The following is a 25352-nucleotide window of genomic DNA, read 5'->3' as shown; positions in this document are numbered from 1 at the left end:
CTTTGAAGTATGACTATGATCATACTAGAGTTTTTAAACCTATTCAGGTCCTTTTATGTAAGATTCAAAGCAAAGGCATCACCAGTGATTATTCTCTCTCTTAGGGTTGAAGATGATCATCTTAATCGTGTGTGCAGTTGTGCTTCTATTTTCCATTGCAGTGTCTATTGCTATCAGAAGGTAAGTGCAAATCTATTTTATTAGAGGTGTCATATTCATGGTCACACTACGCACGTGACTTCCAGTGTTTTATAAATTCTTTGTTTCTGTATTTTTAACTATTTGATCTACATTCCAGGCTGAGGAGTAAGCTGTTACCAATGATCCCAAGCCCTGTGATCTCTTTAGTAGCTATGCCTCATATGGACAACCAGGTTAGAAGTCCCGATCGTTTGAAATAGCATTGGTGTATTTTTATTAGGTTGATATTTAAACATTTAAACTAAAACAAAAAAGCAGTGTTCTATTTAATAGCATCACTGCTTGACCTACATAAGGATTTCCAAGCTGTGGTCAAGTCAGAAGAAAAAAAAACCCTAAAAATTATATATTGTCAGCAAAGTACACAGTTGCACAGTGCAGCACAAACATTTTGCAGAGTTAAAGTTCCCGTGAAATGCCTTGATACGCACAGTGGTATTCAGTGTGTTGACATTTCCAATGAAACAGGAAGTCAGGGCGGGTAACATTGAGTGGCTCCTCCCTGTTTTTAAATAGCCTATAGCTTTTAAGCGAGGTGATTTTTTTTATAATGTTGGCGGCGGGACACTTCAGATTCTAGAGAGCATTTGATTGGATGGAAAATCTGATGAGACGCTGAAGTGCAGAACGGTGTCATAAAAATGGTTGATCTGTATCGGTGGTAGAGAGAGACTGTAAAATTTGAATGTATATATCTTCTAGATGCGAAGTTTGTCATCGTTTTGGAGCACACTAGCTTATAGATAACTTTAAGACTAACATATTCATACTAAAAGCCACAAAACTTCAATTTAGATTCACGGGGACTTTAAGGGTCAAAACATTGTGTGTGTGTGTGTGTGTGTATTATAGATAAGTTGGTGGATATCTGAGCGAATTGATTTGTTGTTGTAGAATTTGAAGACCTTGACAGAGGAGGTGGACAATGTCATTCTCTTGTGCCGTGGTGATCAGGATAAACACAGCCGCTCTCCCAAACAGAAACACGGCACTTCACTACATTATTATGAGGTCAGTGTGGATGAAGACGAGGAAGATGAAGGCGAAGAGGATGATGATGAAACTGATTTTACCGGCTTCATCTCTAGCGACAAACCAAGTGCCTTTCCCAACCCTAATTATAAAGGACAGTTGCTTCAGTTTCCTGAGTCCCTGGAGATTGCAGACAAAGGGCAGATGGAAAGCTGCGAGGTCAGCACACCCTCATACAAAAACGGCCTGTTTTTTGAAAATAGAGGTTTGGACAATGAGGGGATATCGGTGCAATCATAACACATATTTTACTACTGGAAGCATTATTGCGGCACTATAATCTGCCCCTGGTAAAGACACCACTGTGTGATACTAAACGGCAGATAGCTTTGTTTACTGTACAGAATCTCTCAGAAATGCTCTGACGGCAGCTGGACAACAATGCAGATACGCACTCTGTGTATGTGTGTGTGTGTGCATGTATCTCAGAGTACTCTCTTTTGCGGGCGGTGATGCATGACCTGCAACGCTCATAGTTTTGTGGATCCTGTCTCACTTGTAATTTGCTTTGGATAAAAACACCATCCAAATCGATAAATGTAAATGTATGAGAGAACTTGCATTTGCAAGTAAAAACATATCAAAGGTCTGTATGTTGGAAACTATACGAACCATTCTAAGACATGATACAATTCAAGTACTGAGTTACCAAGGAATTTGAAAAATCAACACAAATCAAACAAACAAACAAACAAAAGGTTTTATTAGATGTCTTTAGATTTTTTTTATTTTTCGACTTTGTCGTGTAAGATGTGATGCTGGAAATAACCGGGTTCTGAGAAACATTCTGACAACTTCTCAACAAAAAGTTCAGTTGGTGGTGATTACTCACTCTAACACCCGGTTGTGGTCACAGGTCTGTGTTTACTGTTCAGTCTGTGAGTAAAATGGCTAAGCTTCAAAGGCAAAAAAAAAAAACATCAAGTGCATGAGATTACATTTGAATGCGGGAAAAAAACAGACATTGAACTATACAACAAAAAATATATCTATCTCTGGAAAGTGCATGTGAACTGATACTAAATATAGTAATATAGTAGGTTACTGTGCAGAAAAACACATCTGATCTCCCCACAGATCAGATAACATTCAAAAGGAAGTGAATGAACCGATCTGATTTGATGTTGGATGTAGTGGTTTAACCATAGTTTCATTGTTAAATGTGTCAGGACCAAATAAATAAACATGTGCGTGATGCGTTCATTGTTACCTTCTGTATTCCACGGCGCTGTTGAATTATTGAATCTGATTGGTCAGAAGTATCAGTTGCAAGATTTATACTAGTGAACTCATTGTAATATGTTATTGTTTGTATAATAACAGCTCATTCACAGGGACTTGTACAGCAGAGGTTGCACCTGATGTAACCTTTTAAAGTGCACCTATTATAGTTTTTCAGATATTACCTTTCATGTAATGTGTTATAGAGCTGTTTGTGAATGTAAAATGTCTGCAAAGTTTCAAAAAACAAAGCGCACGAGCAACGGAGTTATCGACTCCCGAAAGAAGGAAGCGATTCTGAACAGCTGAAACGAGTCATTAGTTATTCCAGACTTTACTTCCTGTACTAATCTACGTAGGTTTGTGAAAAAAAAAGCCCCGCCTCTGGTCTTCATCGGCTGCTCGCTGACAGCGGTAGACCAATCCCAACAGACTGTGACATCTGACCAATCAGAGTAGAGAACAGATCATTTAAAGAGTCGTTTGTGACACACTCGGGGTAATGCTGCAGTTGAAATTATGAGCACATTAAAGTGTTTTTTGACCTTGGAGGCATGTAAATCTATTGTATCAGACCTTTAAAATAAAATTAGGCGTGTTTCAAAACCATAATAGGTGCACTTTAAATCTGATTCACTCTGTAAGGACGTTTTTCACTAAAGTGTGACTTTCTGTACTTACAGGCTTTTTTTTTTTTTAGCACGTACCATATATATTCATATGTTTTTTAATTCTCACCAGTGGTTTATTTTACTATCTCTAGCAGAACCTTACAATCTGGGCATTTAACTTCCTAATTTCCTAAAGAAGAACATCCTCTCCCCTGAAGACTCTCCTGTGTCTAAAAACATAAAGGAACAGTTTTAACAGTAAAAGTTTCAACTTCACCATATCAACAACTGCACATTTAAAAAAAAAAAAAAAAATAAAATCTGTTTATGTGGGGCACCAGCATATAATTCCCTGTGTAAATTTTTATTAAACAAACAATAAGGTAGAAACTTTACTATCGAAATGATAACATTACAATGAACAGATTAACATAAACCTGTGCTTTGTCTCGCCTTGGCCAGAACTACTATCTGGGCTGTGTTTTTATAGAAAATGAATCGTCCTTCTTAATCTTCTGACCAATCAGAAATGAGAATTCAACAATGTTGTGGTATAAACAACACTACTGCACAATTTAAAGAAAGAATGAATGAACACATCCACAGGAAAAATAAAAAATAAAAAATCAACTTCCAAACCAATGGGTGAACAGATCTGAATCAGCACATATAGGATACAGAATAAATCACATATACAACAGTGAGGGAGAGGCAATGAAGTGTCTCTACAATGCAATAGTGTGGGAGAACGGGTGGTAGTGTCTCTCTCTACTAACACACAATTGCAGGATCTAGTTGTAAATGTTTCCACTAAACAACAATGTAGGAGAAGTGTTCTCATCAAGAACACAAAACCTGTTTATAACTCCAAGTATGCATTACATGTACTACAAATTAGCACTTGTTTGTTTTCATTTTATGGTATTTGGCAGACACATTTATCCAAAGCAACTTACATTTACACAATTGAGGGTTAAGGGCCTTGCCCAAGGGCCCAACAACAGGTACTTGGCAGGGCTGGGGCTTGAACATCTGACCTTCTGATCAGTAACCCAGAGCCTTTAACCACTGAGCCACCACTGCCCATACTTGGCTGTTTCTTTCTTTATTTATTTCTGTTTTGTTTCCCTGCGGTATAAATTACTGAATACAAGTTTCTGTGCATGTACATTCCCAGTGCCACCCACGACCATGTGGAAAAACCAGCTTTACCCACAAAAGGACAGATGATTACTAACAAAACAGGTAAAAGATGTAAGAAAATACATAAGTATTTAAAATGCCATGATAAAAAGTGTAAAGTTGAAGATCTTCTGGGAAGATGATGCATAAGCATACAGTAGAGTAACGAACGTGGTGAGGGATGCAAAGCTACAAACAATTCGCTGGTTTGACAAGTTTCAAAATCATTTAGTAAATGCCATCTCCATAACAACCTGCGGTTTGGAAAGGCTGTACTTTTTTGTCAAGTAACACTTGCATGGTTTTTTTTTTTTTTTTTTTTTTGAAGGAGGTCTGCATGAGACTTGTCATAAATTTTGCTAAATACCAGTGACATTTAGTCCAAAACCTGGTTGCCTCTACCAGATCGTTAAATATCTCTCTAAAGTGCTAGACATTTCAGGAAAATGCTCAGTGTTGTTATTCTTTCCAGAGTAGACTTCACATAATATTTTATTGTGGTGAGTGGAAATAATAGTGTTAGCCGAAAAAATTGCAAAATGATCTGTGGTTCAAAACAATATTGTAAACCATTCATATGTTTAAGCCCATTGTGTATGTTATTTATGTTATGTTAATTTCATGTAGGGTGCTGATCATTCTGGGCTGTAAAGATTTGACTAAAGAGGTTACACTAGCGGCATAATTTAAGAGAACATGACTGACTGTCTTCTACTGCCATCTACTGGTCACTTCACACAGTATAACACAATGTGTTCTTCATTGAACTTCGGAGGACCAAAACACCTCTGTGAGTGGCAATAGCAGTTCATAAACCTTTGTTGTGTTATATGATATCAGAAAAATAAAAATAAACGGTACACGTTCAGATATTTTTAAAAAACTGAATTATATAACGGCTCTCCAACTCGTAATTCCTACTCGGAGTTTTTTTTTCGAGAGCTCTGACATATTCGAGTCGCGGTTCCGTGACGTCACTTCAAAATGGCGGCGCCCATAGTGAAAAGTAAGAACAAGCAATAGCAGCGTGCTTTGAGGTTTTTAAGCAGACTTTTGAGTTCCAGGTTATATTTGAACTCGCTAAATATTGGGCGATACTTCAATATTTTTATTATGTATATATATACATATATATATATATATATATATATATATATATATATATATATATATATATATATATATATAAAATCAAATTACTCTTTCGTGTCTTTTTCAGCACTATTGACAGTGAATTATCACATCCATTAATTTTTTTTTTAATAAAGTAAGTACTAATCAAACAACTCTTTGACTCCAGTTTTTGGTGAGCATTCATTTGATTTCCGGTTTCTTGTTTCCTGTCAGCGCTCAAATGTGGCAAGTAGGAAATTCCGAGTTCCCAGCTGTCGTGAAAATAAAGCCATTTGGCCATTTTTTCTTTTTCTTTTTTTTATTTCGAAACCCGTGCCCATGGGGAGAAACAAACACACACACACACACACACACACATATTTCTTTTCACAAGGTTCTCTGAGTGTCATTACTAGTGTTTCTTTTCGACTGTATTGTTGAATGTATGTACATTTGTTATTTATTTATTTATTTCTGTAGGCCTAGTTGTTTTCTCATTTATTCCCAAAGTCTGTATCCAAGCTTTGGCAATACAAATGTTAAAAATTTGTCATGCCAATAAAGCAACCTTTTGACTTTGACTTTGATAGAGAGAGAGAGAGAGAGAGAGCAACAGAGACAGACAGAGATAGATATAGATGTAGGGGGTAAAGCATATGATATCATCAAACCCACGTACACAAACAAGAAGTGCGTAATTCAAATTGGCAACAAAGGAACTAAATTCTTCCCTCGGGAGCGTGGAGTGAGACAGGGTTGCTGCCTTAGACCAACACTATTATAATATATATTAATGAATTGGCCTCCATTTTAGATCGATTAGCTGCACTTGGTCTCGCTTTACATGACCCAGAGGTCAAATTCCAGCTGTGTGCAGACAACCTGCTCCTGTTGTCTCCCAGTGTTCAGGGTCTACAGCAGAACCTGGACCTGCTGCAGCAGCGCTGTCAGACCTGGGCCCTGACAGTCAACCTCAAAAAGTAATAACCAAAACTGTTATTTTTCAAAAATGATCCAGGTGTCAAGCAAACACACCACAATTCATTTGAGGGACACACAAAATAGAAAACTGTAAAGAATACAATTACTTGGGATTGAAAATCAGTTCCACTGGAAATTTCAGTCCTGCAGTGAATGAGCTGACAGAGAAAGCACGCAGGGCATTCTGCGCAACTGAAAAACAAATTCAGATTCAGATTCCAGTTAGAATCTGGCTCAAATGATATGTATCAGTAATTGAACCAATAATGCTGTATGATAATGAGGTCTGGGGGACACTTACAAAACGAAATTTTGCACAATGGGATAAACACCCAGCTGAAATTATGCACACACAATTCTGCAAAAAAATCCATCCTATAAGTTCACCAAAACACTACAGACAACAGCTGCAGAGCTGAATTAGGCCGATTCCCACTACAGCTCAACATTCAGAAAAGATCTATCAAATATTGACTCCACCGTAAACACATTGACCCCCAGACCTATCACTACAAAGCTCTGCAATGCCAAGAGCTGAGCAGAGAGAAGAGTCTCCTCACCCTGCTGGTCCTGAACCTCAGTTCATTAACACACACTAACACGGAAACCAAATTATAACAGACCTCACCAAATTATAGCACTACAAAAACAAAACTACATCACCTATTGGAACACACAAACACAAGCACAAAGTAAAATGCAGTGCCATCTGGCCCTAAATTGACAGTACAATGTACAGTGCTGTGAAAAAGTATTTGCCCCATCCTGATTTCTTCCTGATTTTGTGTATATCTCATAATAAATCGTTTCATAAATTAAAACAAACTCTAAGATAAAACAAAGGCAATCTGAGTAAACACAAAATACAGTTTTTAAATGATAATGTTATTTATTGAAGCAAAAAAAGTTAACCAGTCCCAACTAGGCCTGTGTGAAAATGTATTTGCCCCCATAGTTAATAATTCCCCAAATCCCTATAATGGGGTTCAGCTGGACTAGACACAACCAGGTCTGATTACTGTGAACGCTGTTCAATCAAATCAACACTTAAATAGAGCTTTTTCAACAGCATGAAGTTGGTTAAAAGGTCTTATCCAGTAAAACACTATGCCAAAGTTGAAAGAGATTCCAGAAATTATGAAGAAGAAGCTGATTGAAATGCATCAGTCTGGGAAGGGTTACAAAGCTATTTCAAAGGCTCTGGCACTCCAAGGAACCACAGCGAGAGCCATTATCTCCAAATGGAAAAACTCGGCACAGTAGTGAACCTTCCCAGAAGTGGCCAACCTTCCAAAATTCCTCCAAGAGCACAGCGACTACACATCCAGAAGTCACAAAAGAGCCAAGGACAACATCAAAGGACCTACAGGCCTCTCTTGCATCAATAAAGGTCAATGTTCATGACTCCACGATCAGAAAGACACCGGGCAAAAATACCATCCATGAAAGATGAAAAAGACTTCAATCTGATGCTAAATAAGAACAAACTCCCACACCTGCTAGGAGAAACCTCAGCAAGCTCAAACCTAGCTGCCAGGTTTGTGAAGTCCTGTCGCGACAAAAGAATAACCAGTGCAACAGGACCACAGACCGCACAATAACATCGCCACTGTAAACATGTACAAAATGCTCAGACAAATCAATGTGTATTTCTTCTTCTTTTATTTGCTATTATTTTATCAAACCGTTTTATTTATTTATCAAAAGCTGTTTTTGAATTGCGTGTGAGAGCCTGGTGGCGGTTCTCCAGCTGTGTGTGTGTAAGTTTATGATGTGACCAGCAGGAGGCAGCAGAACACGCTCACACACTGAGCTCCTTAATGCAGTGTTTCTGTAACTGTGCTGCTGGGTTTTTACTGCATTTCCAGACCAGACCAAGTCCTATGGATCTCGCTTGCTTTCTGGACGCTGCAACAACAAACATCACTCATACTGGAGTCAACAGCTTTGATATGGAGATCAAAAACCGAGAGGCGACTAGACAGAAAAGGAGAAAAGCGTCATCCTAAAACGCTAAAGGACAAAACAAAAGACAAGAGTAAAAAAAACCAAAACAACAACTTAAAAATAACGTTATCTGACGTTCCAGGAATGTTGCCAGTCATCTTTGCCTAGTAAGAAAAAGAAGGAAAAGTTGAAAGTTGACGGATTCATTTGTTTACTGAACGTCGGGAGCTAAACCAGAAACACTTTCCAAACTCATTCGTGGAAAATGGGGTGAGTTTGTGTCCAAGCTCCTTCTTTAATGGAGCTGGGTGTAGGTTAGGGTGTGGGTGTGTGTGTGTGTGTGTGTGAGAGAGAGAGAGAGAGAGAGAGAGAGAGAGAGAACAATTGATTAACTTCATCAACTCGACTTCCCATATGTCTTTAAACGTGGCAATCTGAGGCTCCGTCCCAAACTGTGCACTAAACAGTGCCATACTACTACCACCATGCTGTTTAGTGGGATAGTGTGCTGGTTTGGACGAAGCCCCAGTCTGCAGTACAGTTTTACAGTGTGGAGGATGTAAATGTAACACCTTATTGTTAAAGCTGCCTGTTGTTTTAGTCATTGTATATCAGGAAGTAACAGCTGTCAACTGGAGTAAAGTTGGTTGGACGTTCGATATTCGTGGATATGAGGAAATTAAGGGACCTTCTCTAAAGTTACATACGACATTGTTATACATGATATTTCAGTAGCATTTGAAGGGAATGACTTACGGTCATATACACACACACGTGTGTGTGTGTGTGTGTGTGTGTGTATACATACATATATATACACACACACATATATTTGTGTGTGTGTGTGTGAATATGTATGAATATACATATTCATATACAGTATGGGTCATTTTGACCCCCTTTATGCATTCGTGAAGGTTTTTTTGGTTCATGCATTGTAGGGTTAAATATCAAAAATCTAAAAGGTATGCGTCATACCTGACACCTAGTCGAACACTTTACAGTTGGTTGTGTGACTGTACATCATTCCCTTCAAATGATATTGAGCTTTAAATGATGGTATATTTTGTGTATGGACCCATTCTGTAGTGAAATACATGGCAATATTTACATATGATTTAATAGCTTATTTTATTAAATATCAAAAATCTAAAAGGTGTCCATCATACCTGACATTTAGATGAACCCTTTACAGTTGGCTTCATGTTTGTATGTCACTCCCTTCAAATCCTATTGAGCTTTAAATTATGATATATTTTGTGTATGGGCTTATTCAGGTATGAAATACATATCAAATTTAAATGTGATTTAATAGTTTAGTTTAACAAATATCAACAATCTAAAAGGTGTGCGTCTTACCTGACACCTAGATGAACACTGTACAGTTGGTTGTGTGGCTGTACATCATTCCCTTCAAATGCTATTGAGCTTTAAATGATGGTATATTTTGTGTATGAGCCCATTCTGCAGTGAAATACATGGCAGTTTTTATATATGATTTAATAGTATATTTTATTAAATATCAAAAATCTAAAAGGTGTGCGTCATACCTGACACCTAGATGAACACTGTACAGTTGGTTATATGACTGTAAGTCATTCCCTTCAAATGCTGTTGAACTTAGAAACGTGTTTAACAATGTCGTATGTAACTTTAGAGACAGTCCCTTAATTTCATGTCCACGACTATTGTCAAACCAACTTTATTCCAGTCAGCTGTCAAACATTTACATTGGTACTTTTCAAATATCTTTCTTCAAAATTGGCTGATCTGATGAAAGTTGATTAAGCCAGGGATTTGAACTAATGATTTGCTCTTAACCCTTAACCACCGCCATTATGTATTTAACAGTTTGGACTGCTTTTCTGTCTGCCTGTGTCCTTATGTCCTGCTTGTTATATGACACTGTCGTGTGTACTTATGATATGGACTGAATCCCTATTTAGATGGTATTTCGCAGGGTGTTGTCTAATCAAACATTTGTATGTTTCCTCTCTGATAAAGCTGTAATATGGGAACAGAATGAGAAAATGGGGAGAAAGTAAATAAATAATTAAATAAAACTGGAAATACCCAGCTTCCTGTGTAAAACTAATGCCATCCGAACAGGGTAGTATGAATCCTTCTGGAAATATCTGGGATACGGGCATAAAACCGTTGTTAAAACATAATAATAATCATTTAAAAACTAAGTTGAAAAGGCAGAGCATGCTTAAATTATGGCAGCTGCGATAGTTTTAGATCCTGTTCAGACACGGTATCGTCATCCATCTTGCCTGAAGCAATTATTGTCCAATTTTAGCGACCAATCTAATTAATTAGGAAATGCTAACCAATAGCTAAATATACAGACGTGTGGCAAATTAAACGGAAAACCCGAATAACTGGGTCCAGAAGGAGCTTCTGCACGAGCTTCAGTCACAAAGATGGCTGAACTGCGTTTCAACAGGAACAGTGATTAAAGTAATCTGCATTTAGATCTTGGTGAAACATATCAGTATGGAGAGTGGGAAACTGTAGCCAAAAGTGCACATTAAATGACTGTGATGCTTGTATATTGGTGAGATATGTAAGGAGGACAGAAGAGCAACTGTTCTTTAGGTGACTGAGAATGTTATTGAAGGATGTGATCAGACTGTCAAAGAACAGTCCGTTGTAAATCCATCAATCCATCCATCCATCCATTTTCTGCACCTCTTATCCTACATAGGGTCATGGGCAGCCTGGAGCCTGTCCCTGGGGACTTTTGGCACAAGGCAAGGAACACCCTGGATGGAGGTGCCAACCCATCGCAGGGCATAATCACACATACTCATACACTACGGACAATTTGGAAATGTCAATCAGGAGACCAGAGTACCCTGAGGAAACCCCTCAGCATGCAAACTCCACGACCCCCCCAACCCTGACAGTGTGTGGCACACCACTAAGCCACTGTACCCCTTCCATCGTGAATATGATAGTATATTATGATATAGGGATATTATAGTAGGGTTACAATACAAACCCTACCATCATTGTCATCAATGCCATTACAAAGACGAATGCACATAAATACAGTGGTGCAAATACCATTACCACTGGTCTACAGAGATGTGGAAAAAAAGGGATATGGTCACTTGTCATTGTTTACCATATTCTTGACAAGTGAGTGAGTGCATGTGCAGCTCACACCAAGAGAACGGTACATGCCCGAATGCTTGACCTCTATAACGAGTGGGTCCAGTGGCTTTGTTACACTGTGAGGGCATTTTCCAACGTAACGTGAAAACGTGGTTATGTGAAAAATGTCCCTTTCAAAGAAACGGAAGGTGGATTGTGAGTACCGTATATTCCAAGAAAAATGGACAATAGAATATTTCTTCTGGGAAATAATAATAAAAAAAACAACAATTTGTTTAATTTGCTCCCAGCAAGTGGTGGTCCTCAAAGAATTTAATATTTGACGGCATTACAATACAAATCGTGCGGAGAAGTACAGCCAGTAGACTGGCCAGGCAAGGTAAATGACAAGGTAAATGACCAGTTAAATTGCAGAACTTAAAAAGCAACAGTCAGTTTTTACTCCTAGTCGGGAGATTAGCAATGCTGCTATGAAAGCCAGTTATGTATGATGTGGTGAAATGATAGGCCTGGTCTTGTATCAGTTTTATCCTTTATGTTGTATGTACTGAGTCGTGGTGAACCTGTAGCCTATCCCAGGGAGCATGGGGCACAAGGTGGGGTACACCCTTGACATCCATCACATACACACTCACACCCATTCATACACTACGGACACTTTAGACACGCCAATCAGCCTACCATGCATGTCTTTGGACTGGGGGAGGAAACCGGAGTACCCGGAGGAAACCCCTGCAGCACGGGGAGAACATGCAAACTCCGCACTGTGCGCCCGTGACAAATAAGTGTCAAGTTCAATTTTAACTGTTCTGATTGTTCTCGGCCCGCCTAAGGTGATATTTTAGCCAACATGGCTAACCAAAATGAGTTCCCCATCCCTGTCCTATGTAACATCACATCATTGAACACCTATGGGAGATTTTGGGTTGTTGTGTTTGGCAGCGCTGTCTAAAACCATCATCAAACACCAATCAAGGAAATCTCTTTTGGAAAAATGGTGCTCATATTCCAGTCAGATCCAGAGACTTGTTGAATCCATGCCGAAGTTCATTGAAGCTGCTAAAAGTGCTTGTCCTTTCTGAAACACCTGAAGTTGGTTTTCCCATTTTTGTCCACATTTGTCAAGCTCTGTATATACATTGGTATTGGGTTATTTTGGGGGCTGGTTTTGAAGTGATACTTGGTTTCTTTTGGCAGACCTGTCTCGGCTGTCCAGTTGTGACTGGAAAGGGCTTAAAACCAAGTATGAACAGGGCCTGATACAGATCATCATCATTTCTGTGATGTTTTGCAAAACCTGGCAACAGACGCTCAGTATTGAGCATCAGTTGATACCCATAGCTTTGATATTGGTATTTTATCAAGAATGGGGAAAAATGGGCTTGAGACATCATTAGTGTGTATTCCTGGTCTTAGTATTTCCTCCAGGGATGCCCATTGGACTTTTGTTCTTTTTTTTTTTTTTGGTAAAGATGCCAGAGTGTCATATCCTCCTTTACAGTAGATTATGGAGGGGATCAAGCCAAACTTGAGATTTTTGTTTGAGAACAGCCAAACTGTTCTCAAACCCACTCTGCATGCCAGTGGAGTGACTCTGATGCTTGGCTCTGAAAATTAGTCCATCAGATGGTGCATTTCTTGTAATCCGAATGGAAGATGGCAAGTCTTTCAACAGAATGTGCGATTTTTCTGGAGAAAGCGAAGATAAAGGAAGAGAAAGCAAAGATAAATATTACTGTAAAAAGGTATCGGTGAGTTACAAACCCCTTTTTGCGAACCCTTTTTGTTTTTGAAGAAGTTGGTTGAGGCTGTCCCACTTTTCATCATGGCTGCCATGTGCCAAATCTCAAAATAGTGATCAGTAGACAAGCCAGCGTGACTGGGTAACATGGCTAATAGTTGCTGAATTGTGCAATTGTATAATCATTCAATGAACATTGTTTGTTTATTATTGTTTTAGAGGTTATGTCATGATATACCGCCAACTCTGAAATTATTGGCACCCTTCAAGAAAATGATCAAAACGAATATGGAAAGGGATGCTGCATAGTTTTATTTTAAAATAAAACCAAGATTTGGGGTACAAATCTTGCTACCTAGTGCCATCAGTGCTTACTAAAGCCCCTGGAAACATACAGGAAAAGCAAACCTCAAGCATCAGTGCCCTACCACCATTTTGACGGTGGGTATTCGATACTTTTCATTGTATGCATTCTTCTTTTTGTAGATGGTGTGTATAGCCAAAAAGTTGAATTTTCTATCATATAGCAATCCCATACAGCACTATCTCAGTTGAGTGTGGCTCTCTCTTTCCCATCCTGTAAACCTTCACTTAAAAGTTTTCTATTGGCTACTGATTTGATGGGCACAAGTAGTAAAATTCTACTTGAAATTCACATAAGTGATTTGGAAACCAGGCATATGTAATTTGATCATACAATTTACATTTGCCAAAGAGGGAGTGCTGGAGGCAGAGCAAGAGTGAGATGGCATGGCAAAGGCTACATATAACTTTAGGATGGCACATATTGGCTTTGTAAATATAAATGCGCCAAAGGCATCCGTTCAGGGATGTGACCACTCCGTGACCCTGTCATCTTCCTCCACTCAGCTGGCACAGGCTCACCAGTCAAATGTGAGAGGACACACCAACGCTGTTTGCCTGAGCACTTATGATGAGTGGTTAGAGCTTCTCTCTGAGTGTTTAGATCGATAGAAACTTTATTCATCCCATCAGAGAAGACATCCTGTAATACATTTCTCAGTTTTATGAACGAGTCACTTCTATAAATAGATTCCAGCATATCACATTGTTTTTCGAAGTGTGGATGATTAATATTCCAGCATCAAAATGAATGAAACTGAAAGAGATTCCAAACGACCCCCCCCCCCACCACCACACACACACACACACACATATGCTTGAGACCAGCCCCAGTGCATTTTTTAAATCGGCAGAAAAGGCGAGGACTAGCAGAAATTGAGGAGGACCGCGTACTTGAATGGTGCACACACCCATTCACAAGCCTGCCAATACTAGATTCTTTAGTGACAATACAGAGGAGTGCAAACTGTACCAGATGACACCCAAGCAGTCTTGTGGGGCTGAATCTCAAAAGTCTTTCTACACTATTCAACTTTGTTGAAATACGGCGTTCAGCTGTATTGTTCTATCCTATGTAGAGCATAAACAAAGTGAATAGAAAACTGTTTGGGATTTGCTCCAGAAGTAGAGTTGGCTCACCGGAAGAAATGTAATATCAGGCTATGAGAAATTTGTCACTAAGGGCAAATCAATAAAAAATGAATATGAAGTATTAAATTGCTATGTAAAATTGCTATGTCTTTTAAATCCAGAAAAAAAAAAATCATTTAAAAAGAGTGAGAAATGTTGGCAAATACTACACTAGCTTACTATTGAACATTTTTTTGCTGGTAGAGAATCAGTTCCAGCCAGAGATGTGACAGAATGGTGAATGGATGGTAAAGGAATTTAAAATTTGTGTTACTTCATATTTATCTCCCAAGGAAACAAGGCAGTTAGCAATTGTTTTTCTGTAGGGCAATTTTAAAATGTTCAATTTGTTTATATTTAATTGAAATATTCTCTAGAAGTGCCTTTAATTTTGGCACACATTTTATATAAAATATTGTTCTTAAAAAAACTTATTTTCAAAAACTTTTTTTTCCTGCTGTTTGAGTGGATAGTCAAAATCACTGTGTGTAATGTTCTTTTTATACCATCATTTTGCCCATTATCTTGAAGGGTGCCAATAATTCTGGAGCTGGGAGCTAAATTGCTTAACATAGGTTTTTAACTGCAAAAGCGTACGTGTGCAAGAATGTACAAGTCTGTATTCACTACAGTATGTACATTACATTATACTCAGCGTGTACATTTACAGTACATTTTACTCTGCGTGTAAAATGCTGCACTTTCTAAATTCACTGATTGGGGAGTTTGAAACCAGAGGAAGCTGCAGCAGGTCAGACTTAATTTACCAGCTCATTACTGAAGCAGAGAGGACACACACACTGTCCATTATAACAACTTTCAAAACATTATGCAAGTGTCTTGCAATACAAAGTCACAGGAATGCCTTACTGTGACTTAATCGGACACGTTACAATCAGTACCCAACTTTTGGCTATTAGAGTTTACTGACTGACCATCTCAGATTTGCTTCATACTTTCTGCAAATAATGTCTCTATTCCTGATAAATAGTGTGCAAAATTTCAGCCTTGTATCTGCATTAGTTTTTGAGATATAGAAAGGGGACATGGCCCTAATTTTACTGTGAAAAACGAGTGCTACGGAAAAAGTTACAAAGTTCCATAAGTAATTACTTTTTAATTATTCATGCTAAATGCATGAAATTTTCAGGGGTCGTTGTCTAGTATAAGACGTCTTTTATTTCAAAAGTAGAACGTCCACAGTTGCATATTTGCCAATTTATGGTCTTGTGAAAATTTTTATAATAATAATAAATAAATAAATGAATAAACTTTCATGCTTAGGAGCAAAGTCTGGCCTCTACAGCGCCACACTAAAGCACATTAGATGTTTTACATTTTCACAGGTATTATGCATGTTGTAGCTATGTATGGAAAAACCTTTCTCAATTATAGGAGTGGTAAAAAATAATAAATAAATAAAACTTTCACACCCATATTGCAATTGCATATTCCCCATGTATGACAAGGTATACCATAAAAATAATTATACCATTTGAAAGAGCATATTTTAATTAGCAAATGTACAAGATATGAAGTTGGTACCTTGAACGTATTTTGGAAGTTCAGTATAAGACATCTTATACTAGAGAATGATTCCTGACAGTTATGCATCTAGCATGAATAGTTCAAAAGTAATTACTTATGGAACTTTTGTAACTTTTTCTGTAGCACTTGATTTTATAGTAAAATTAGGGCCATTTTTAAAGTGTATGTATCTCAGAAACTAACGCAAATACAAGCCTGAAATTATACACAATATATACTGGGAATAGTGATATTATTTCCAGAAAGTATTAATCAAATCTGGGATTGTCAGTCAGGAACCTTTTCTTATTTTCTTTTTTTATCTGGTGATTTGAGGTGGAGTCACCATATTGCTTTAAGACTTCTGGCTTATGACATGGTAGATTTTCTCCACCAACTTTCTGCTTTATCTCTGCTAAATATATGTTTCGTTTAAGAGTGCAAAATATTCTTAATGAACTCTTTGAATAAGATTTAATGTGAATGTTGTGGTGTACTACAGGGAGCAGCCTCTCTTTAGCACAAAGGCACACGTCTTCCAGATTGATCCGACCACTAAGCGCAACTGGATTCCTGCCAGCAAGCATGCCGTCACTGTGTCATTCTTCTATGATGCCAGCAGGACTGTGTATCGCATCATCAGTGTAGGAGGCACAAAGGTAAGGCCGCTAGATCCAAAGGACTACAAGTTGTATGGTCTTTATTTTGAGTTAAGTGTACGTCTTCTTGCTATTTGCTTCGACTCAGGCAATTATAAACAGCACCGTAACACCTAATATGACCTTCACCAAGACTTCACAGAAATTTGGGCAGTGGGCAGACAGCAGAGCAAACACTGTGTATGGGTTAGGCTTCTCTTCAGAGCAGCATCTTCAACAGGTAAGCAGTTTTCTGAACGAAGGTTAAGTGCTTTAGAAACTGTTTAGCACTTCTTCCTGGATTAAGATGATGAACTGTTAAATAAGTAAAGAAGTATAATGCACAATGAACCAATTTTAGAAATCTGACTCCAAATTGCAGTTGGATTACAATTTACAATGACAGTTTTTTTAAATATATATTTTGAGGTCAAATTCTACTTATGTACTTAATTAATGCACTGTGCTTTGTTTGACTGTTGTAACCAGCCAGTTCCCTTACAAGATCAATAAAACATCCATCCATCCATCCATCCATGCTCCCATCCCAGTCTCATTCCCAGTCCAATCTCCATCTCGATCCCATCTCAAATTTATCCATCCATCCATCCATGCTCCCATCCCAGTCTCATTCCCAGTCCAATCTCCATCTCGATCCCATCTCAAATCGATCCATCCATCCATCACATTCCAATCCCATCCATCCTTGGTTTATTCTTCCCATTTTCATTTCATTCTCATCTATTCATCTATCCCAATGCCATCTAATGCCAATCCCAGTCCCAATGCATTCCAATGCCAACCATCCCAAACAATCCATTAAAATGACATCCATTCATCTATTCCAATCCCATCCTTTCCAGTGTATTGCCATCCAATACGATATAAAAATTATTTGGTAGCTGTTAAATTTTGATTTTGTTGTTTGTATTTTATGTACTCTACACAGTTTTCAGAACAGTTCAAAGAAGTCAAGGAAGCTGCACGTCTCATGAGGGAGAAATCTCAAGAGAAGTTTGAGCTGATCAGTCCTGGTTTAAACATCGCTCCTCTACAGGTCTTTTACCCTGCTTTAGATCAAAACACTTCATTATACATTCATACTTATAATGTAGTGGCTTTGATTCCTTCATGCCATACGGTGCCTAAATTAATGGTTAATTTTATTTGAAGTTGTGACTTGAAAATCGCTTCACAAATTTCATACTCAATATAAGACATTACAATATCCAATGCCCTTTGGATTGGGACCTTGGGAAAATGAATACAAGGTCGAAAATGCCAAGCCAAATGCAAAAAAACTATATACTAAAATGAAAATTATGTATCCAAAATGTTGTATCACGTCTTCCTTACCTTCAAGCACTTACCAAACTTCTTTATAGTTCATAATGTACTTTTACTGTGTTGACCTAAGAAGCGCTCTGTGCTTCTCTTAAGCCATATGGATGGTCTGTATGAGTTTTCTACTAAAGCAGAATTATTCATCTTTACTCTGACCTGAGTATTATGAATGGTTCAAGTAAACAGAGTGTGTGTCTGTGGCTGGTATAAATGCATTTTCTTTTCAATTAATAAAAGCCATTTTAGAGTGCTGCGGGAAACCAGTGGTACATGAAAACAAAGAAACATGGAAAACACAAATAAATAAATAAGGAGTCGCCGTGTAAAGCCTACAGCTCTATGGCTTCACTCACTGTTAATGGTTTAAAATGTTATTTTAGAATTTCTTTCTTCTAAGTCAGGTTTCTAAGTCAGCCATTTATAACGTTTTATTTATTTATGTATTGCTCCTCCATATCTTTTTTTTTTTTTTTTTTGCAGTTAATATTTTATTTATTATTGAATGGTATTACATATACAGTATGAATAAGAAAGCATGATGTATAATACATACTTTCATTTCCTCGCTCGGCTCTCTTCTTCATGTAGCTATGGGGCAGCAATAAGCCCTTTAGAGTTCCCTTTAGTTTCCTTTATCTTGTGGGACCTCAAGTCCTTGAGGAGCCCAAAGCTTTAAAACCCAGTTACTGCATATGTGATGTCTTCTTATAATGGGTAAGCTCTGACCTAGTTTGCTTGACCTCTCCATTCTGAATGCAATGGTCTGTGCCCAGTCTAACTCTTGAAGGCGGTGTTGTTCCTAGTCTTGAGCTTGCATTTACTTTTTGTAGGTATAATTCACCAGTCTCTCTCATTCCCACTTATTGAGATTAACCAGTATGGAGCTGTCTTTGATGAGCTTTCTATCCCTTATGATCAATTCTTTCTGTTTGAAATTATTTTAAAACATGCAGTAAGAGCAGGACTCTAAATCTCTCGCTTCTCGCTGTCAGATAAGGAGTTGATGGTATTGAGCCCTGCAAGTAAGAACGAGCTCTCCTGGCTAGAGCGGAGTTTGAGGTGGATTAATAATAGAAGCTTTTTCCTAAATGAAAGAGCACAGGGCTTGAAAGATCCCGTACAGCATGCTTTTTAAGTCATGATTGTGTGGTGTTGAAAGAGAATGTAAACCCACATGGGTTACATGGACACTAATAATATGAAGAATATTAAATTGGTCATGTAAACATACTAAGACAAGTATGACATTTACAAAGTGAATCAATGGACCATTTGTTAGCTTTACTCCGTACGTCCTTCATAGAATATTGAACTCTTTAAGCAAAAAACATAACAGTACAAAGACGTCGCTCATGAAAATATAAACAAACATCTTCACTACTTGCAGTGATGCAACTAAAAGAAATCTTGACATGTAGGCCTGGAGACTGGAGGCCTCAGATTACTTAAATATGTGTAAATGTGTTTATCAGATTACCGCCAATTATTTATTTATTTTTCCGCCAGAGTTTTCTGAGCCCCAAAAAATCTCACTCGTTCTTCTGAAAAGGCTTTGTGTGGTTTATTTTTGATCCCTTCTTACGGGAAAAAAACCACCCTCTGTTTAATTTCATCAATGCATCTACCAGTAACTGTGTGATTATCTTCAACATAGCAGACTTCTTTGCAGCTGTTAGTAATAATACTAACTAATTATAAGAGAAACTATGGTCTGTTGTTCTTAGAGACTAATTAGGGATTCTTATCAAGTCACCTCTTCACCTTTCACCTCTCGGCTCTCCGTTGTTCAGGCTCTGTCTGAAGATCGGCACTCTCCAACCGCGCTTCTGTGTGTAAACGGCTCCGGGGAGGACAAGCTGTTTCGCAGCAAGAGTGCAGACCTCGAGCTGGCCTCGAAGAAGGAGTGTGTTAAAAAGATTCCCTCGGAAGGGTAATATACTGACTCTTATCCTGAAGCATCAACTGGAATTTATGTTTAGGACATTTATCCAGTAAAAAGGGATATGTTCACATGTACAGATGTTTAGTTCATACCTATATTGTATTCGTTACAGCTTTACTTAAATATGTGCTTAAGTTGCTCTGACTATGAGTTCATATCATACTTTTAGCAAATGTGCTCTGGTTTTCTATAGATCAATATGTGAGACAAAAATGGAGGCCGAGTTGTTCAGTCTGAGGAAGAGCAACGCCGAGCTTGTCGCAGCGCTCCATGAAGCCAACAGCAGCATTGAACAGTGGAAGAATCAGCTTGCCGAGTATCAGCAGGAGACGCACAGACTCCGAGACCAGGCCAGTTGTTTTCTTCTGCTTGATTTTGTTCACGGCAGACTCTTCATGGCCATGTATCTTTGGCGAGCAGCACACCAGCCTTGGCTGTTGTTTAGTATTAAACTCCGTTGATTAACCGGACTGTATGACAATCAGAACTGCAAAAAAAAAAAAAAAAACAGTATAGTGAAAAGCAATTCTGAAGGTTTTGTGTTGTTTCTGTGTGTAATCAAGGAGAGACAGAGACATCTCCATGCTGGTAACGCATAACCACAGATTCTTCCTTCTGAAAAAGTAACCTGATCTCTGAATTAGATTTAGACATATTTAGCACTTTATTTACGAATAAAGATGAGTGCTTATTCAGATTAAACTGCGCTGCAGTTTATTGCTTATTGTTCATCTCGTTTCGAGTGACAAGCTTACTTCGCTTTCCTTCCTTATCGTTAATCTGAGCTGCCATATATATATATATATATATATATATATATATATATATATATATATATATATATATATATATATATATGTGTGTGTATGTATATGGGATATATTAAAATAATAAAATGCTAAATAATGGGAAGTGCTGGATCAAGTGCTATTTTATAGGCTTCTAAATTATGAGAGTGGAAATCATATTGTTAAATTAAACTAGATCTGCAGTGATTTAATGTGAAACTCACAACTAGTACTATTCATTCAACAAAATATTGTCAATATACTAGACTCCTATTAGGTGTTTATTTCAGTGCTTGCAATCTTTTTATTCGTATATCCTTGGGTCAGTTTTTCAAAAATATTTTGAAATTGTCTTTTGATCTTTTGATCGTACGCTGCATTGTATTCCGTTTGCCATCAAACAACAGTCTACATTTTCGCTCCCTAAATTCTTTCAGTCTTAAAGCCAAGTGCTTGTGTTTAAAGGCGGTGGATTAGACACGACGGAAAAATTGCTTCTACTCAAGAAATATCTGGCAACCTCAGAGGGCTGATCTACTGTACACATGACTAATTTGCGTAATCTGAATGGTACTGAAGGTGCTTAACCCATCTCAGAATACGTGTAACTTTCCCCGCAGAAATCTTTGAACTTAATTCGCCTACTCTGAATATGTCCCATGGTGCATAAAGGAAAACACAAAAAAAGTTGCGGTAGCGCAGTGTATCATTCTGACTGTAGGGTGGATAAAAGAAAAATGACTGTGGGGAACTTGCTGCTGTTAGTTTGTTCTAAAATAAGCAGAAAACATGATCAGCACTCTAAAGCCTGAGTATGCTAAAAATGACCCTGTTTTGCCTTGCTTCACGGCTTTTTCAGTGACAGTGCAAAGATTTGTTGCCTGTGCATTACTCAACTTGTGCTTTGGAAGAACTGTGTGTGGGTAATGGCAAGATTACTATGTGAAGTGTAAAGAGGGGGAAGCAAATTTAGAAACAGCAGCCAAGTGTACGGGTTGTGTTTCAGAGCTCCCACGTTCATAAAGGAACAATGCTCGTAAAGGGATTTGTCTGATGTACCGCTACTATGATGATGATATTTTGTCGAGAAAGGTTTTTTGTTGTTTTTTTCCCCTCCCAGATTGGAGAAGAGAAAGTGGATAATTTGCGAGGGAGTTCTTCACAGTCGTCTCATTCTGTATTTCAGGTAGCCGAGCTGGAAGAGCAAAGTGGACATACTGCTTCATGTGAGAACAGGACCGAGGATCTCTTCCAGTCTGTAGAAGATATGGAGGCACTTCTAAAGGCAAAAGATGAAGTACGAGTATTCTTCGTAGTGGTTCATTTTCGAGATCAGCCGATGGTCGATTTTACCGATAACTAAGTTGGGCAGTACCTGCCGATAACCGATTAATCAACCGATTAAGTTTTTCAAATTGATACTGAATGAAAACATGACACTTGAAGTAAAATATTGCTGACAGTTATTACAAAAATAAACAGTACTGACGGGCGCACAGAGGCTTCGTGGTTAGCACGTTCGCCTCACACCTCCAGGGTCGGGGGTTCGATTCCCGTCGCTGCACTGTTTGTTTGGAGTTTGCATGTTCTCCACGTGATGCGGGGGTTTCCTCCGGGTACTCCGGTTTCCTCCAACAGTCCAAAGACATGCATGGTAGGCTGATTGGCGTGTCCAAAGTGTCCGTAGTGTATGAATGGGTGTGTGAATGTGTAAGTGATAGTGCCCTGCGATGGATTGGCACCCTGTCCAGGGTGTACCCTGCCTCATGCCCCATGCTCCCTGGGATAGGCTCCAGGTTCCCCGTGACCCTGAAGGATAAGTGCTATAGAAGATTGATAGATGGCTGGAACAGTACCGACTGTACCAGTACTGACTGTTCCATGAAAAAGTACTGTACTATTTATATATATATATATATATATATATATATATATATATATATATATATATATACACACACACATACATACAAATTTGAATTATGGTGTGAAATATTTATTTTTGCTCATTTGTCACTTTAGGTGCTACTTGAGCAATAGCTCTCCCTTGTGGAGAATCTTCAGCTTGTTAAATCTGCCTGAGTGTGTGTGAGCTACAGATCCAGGGCCATAATTTATTAACAGTGCCTGCTCACAAATGTGTGCATTTCTTTTGTGTATGAAAGATGCGATTCAAGAATGATCAAAAGCAAATTGGATACAATTGCTTTTCATTTTAAAGCTTATGTGGACAGTAAGGAATTGTTCCTTTATTATTTATTTACTGCGTTTATTGATTTGTTTACCGAGTCTGGCAACTGTCTGGGGGACGCACACACACACGACTTGTACTGTTTTCAAAACGGTCCGTTTCTGTCAGAAAACCTTTGGATGACTATATGCTTGCAGGAAATTAACAAGCTACAGGGCAGGAAATCAGATTTCCAGGATTTGGAGGAGGAGAGGGAGGAGATTAATAAAAGAATGCAGGTAAGCTTGGGCTTCTTTGTTAATAACCCTTTTTGGTGCAGCAAGGGAGGTTGAGTTAATGTAACTGGAAGCTTTTTTTTTTTTGCTTCGTCATTAGGAGCTGGAACAGAGGAACTTTGAACTGGAACAGCAAGTGCAGAAAGCGGAGCAGAATTTGGCCTCTTCGTTGGAAGCACGGCAGCAGGCGGAGAGTGAAGTGCGGAAAGTCATCGAAGTGCTGGACGTCAAGATTTTTGATCTGAACAGCTTGAGACAGAGCCTGGCCAACTTTCTAGATAAATAGCGACCATCACCTCAAGCATCAGACTGCTGAATCATACAGGCATGTAGAGAAGAAGCACACCACTTAATTCCTCTTAAACATGCTTCAGCTCCAGTAGTATACATTACTTTCCTCAGAAGATAGTTGGTAAAGTTGCACTGCAATAAACGAATAGTCACTAAAACTTAGATTTAGAGGCAGAAGCATGGATTTCACCATGCGCACATTAGAATAAGACTGGGATTTTCTCCTTCATCATTTCTGTTATTCTTGCAAAAAGGATATTACTCGTTACTGAATTTTTCCCTAATGTTTTCCCTGTCTCCAGTCTCTTCACGCCTGGATAGATCAACAGCCCCCGTGACTTATTTTTCCCCATAAAACAGCACATGAGGATATACAAAACCGGACTGAAAAGTGAAGTGAAAGATCCGCGCTATGTACAATAATAATCCTACGAGGTACTGGAGAGACGAGTGTGTCGCAGGCTGTGAGAGTCCGCTAAAAGATTCCTGTGTTTCTCTGATCTGAGATTGTTTCTTGAGAGCTTCATGTACATGCGCACACAGGCTGGTCTTTGTCATTTCAGAGCACAGTGTAATTAATGGTAGATCACAACTTGGGAGTTAAAACTGGGATTAAACTAAAGGTCTAAATTAGATCTCTTCTTGTTATAATATGTAATAGTATGTGCATTGCTGATATGATTTTTGTATTATAAACTATTGAATGATTCAATTGACATGACACTACACCACTCTATATTAAGTTAACTTTAGCAAAAAAATTATGTAACTGTTATGGCAATATTAGTTACCTCTGAGAGAGGTTCAGACTTGGCCATAGATAGAGGTTTCAACAAGATGATGAGACACTAAGCCATTAGTTTACAGTGTCATCACTGTCTGTTAAATACACACTATGGCCAAAAGTATGTGGACACCTGACCATAACACGCATATGTGCTTTTTGAACACCCTGTTCCAGACTTGGTCCACCATTAACCTCCACTCTTCTGGGAAAGCTTTCTACTAGATTTTGGAACGTAGTTGTTTGCGCTCTTAAACCCACAAGAGCATTAATGAGGTGTGTGCGTCTTCCCCAAACTGTTGCTACAAAGTTGGAAGCACACAATTGTATGGAGTGTCTTTGTATGCTGTTGTTACAATTCCCTTCACTGGAAAAGCTCAAACCTGTTCCAGCATGACGGTGCCCCTGTGCACAAATGCATGTAGACATGGTTTGCCAAGGTTGGAGTGGAGTCGTTGGAGTCCTGCACAGAGCCCTGACCTCAACCCCACTGAACACCTTGAACTGGAACGCCGACTGAACCCCAGACCTTCTCCCTGACCTCACTAATGCTCTTCTGGGTGAATGAGCGCAAACAACTACGCCCCGAAATCTAGTGGAAGACCTTCCCAGAAGAACGGAGGTTATTATAACAGCGAATGACGGACCAACACTGAAACTCGATGTTCAAGGTGCACATATGGGTGCGACGGTCGGGTGTCCACATACTTTTGGACTTCATGTGCATGTTTGACTGCGGGATATTAGGACAACTATGACATCTAAAAACACACAAAAAAATGACGATTTAAAGACTGCGTGTGGAGAGTTCCTGTGAACTGGATTGTTTCAGTGCTTATTCGTAGAACTTTTGATTACATCTGATTCTCAACCTTACCTTTAATTTTTTGGAGAAATGACTTTCAAACATCACTGCTTACTCTTTA

General features: G+C 38.5%; 2 protein-coding genes across 2 annotated transcripts in view; both read left to right on the top strand.

Annotated features, from left to right (window-relative positions):
* il12rb1 (interleukin 12 receptor subunit beta 1) overlaps nt 1–2451 on the top strand; it is a 12082-nt gene extending 9631 nt beyond the window's left edge. The window contains exons 13-15 of the mRNA XM_053635450.1: nt 105–180; nt 299–374; nt 1096–2451. Of these exons, the coding sequence (XP_053491425.1) occupies nt 105–180; nt 299–374; nt 1096–1473 (530 nt within the window). The 3' untranslated portion in view covers nt 1474–2451. The remainder of the gene's footprint in view (nt 1–104; nt 181–298; nt 375–1095) is intronic.
* Nucleotides 2452–8128: 5677 nt separating this feature from the next.
* homer3b (homer scaffold protein 3b) lies at nt 8129–24358 on the top strand. Its single transcript, XM_053635178.1, has 10 exons — nt 8129–8558; nt 16676–16832; nt 16921–17052; nt 17761–17868; nt 19946–20085; nt 20291–20447; nt 22072–22182; nt 23274–23354; nt 23452–23676; nt 23945–24358. The coding sequence occupies exons 1-9, from the start codon at nt 8554–8556 to the stop codon at nt 23635–23637; spliced, it is 1077 nt and encodes a 358-aa protein (XP_053491153.1). The 5' UTR covers nt 8129–8553; the 3' UTR covers nt 23638–23676; nt 23945–24358.
* Nucleotides 24359–25352: the final 994 nt, after the last annotated feature.

This window comes from Ictalurus furcatus, chromosome 10 (assembly GCF_023375685.1).
Source record: "Ictalurus furcatus strain D&B chromosome 10, Billie_1.0, whole genome shotgun sequence".
NCBI lineage: Eukaryota > Metazoa > Chordata > Actinopteri > Siluriformes > Ictaluridae > Ictalurus > Ictalurus furcatus.
This window is presented reverse-complemented; position numbering and strand designations above follow the sequence as displayed.

Coding starts and splice junctions, on each gene's coding strand:
- homer3b (XM_053635178.1), top strand. Junction 20,086..20,290: donor AAAAAGATTCCCTCGGAAGG/GTAATATACTGA, acceptor GGTTTTCTATAG/ATCAATATGTGAGACAAAAA. Junction 22,183..23,273: donor TTCTAAAGGCAAAAGATGAA/GTACGAGTATTC, acceptor ATATGCTTGCAG/GAAATTAACAAGCTACAGGG.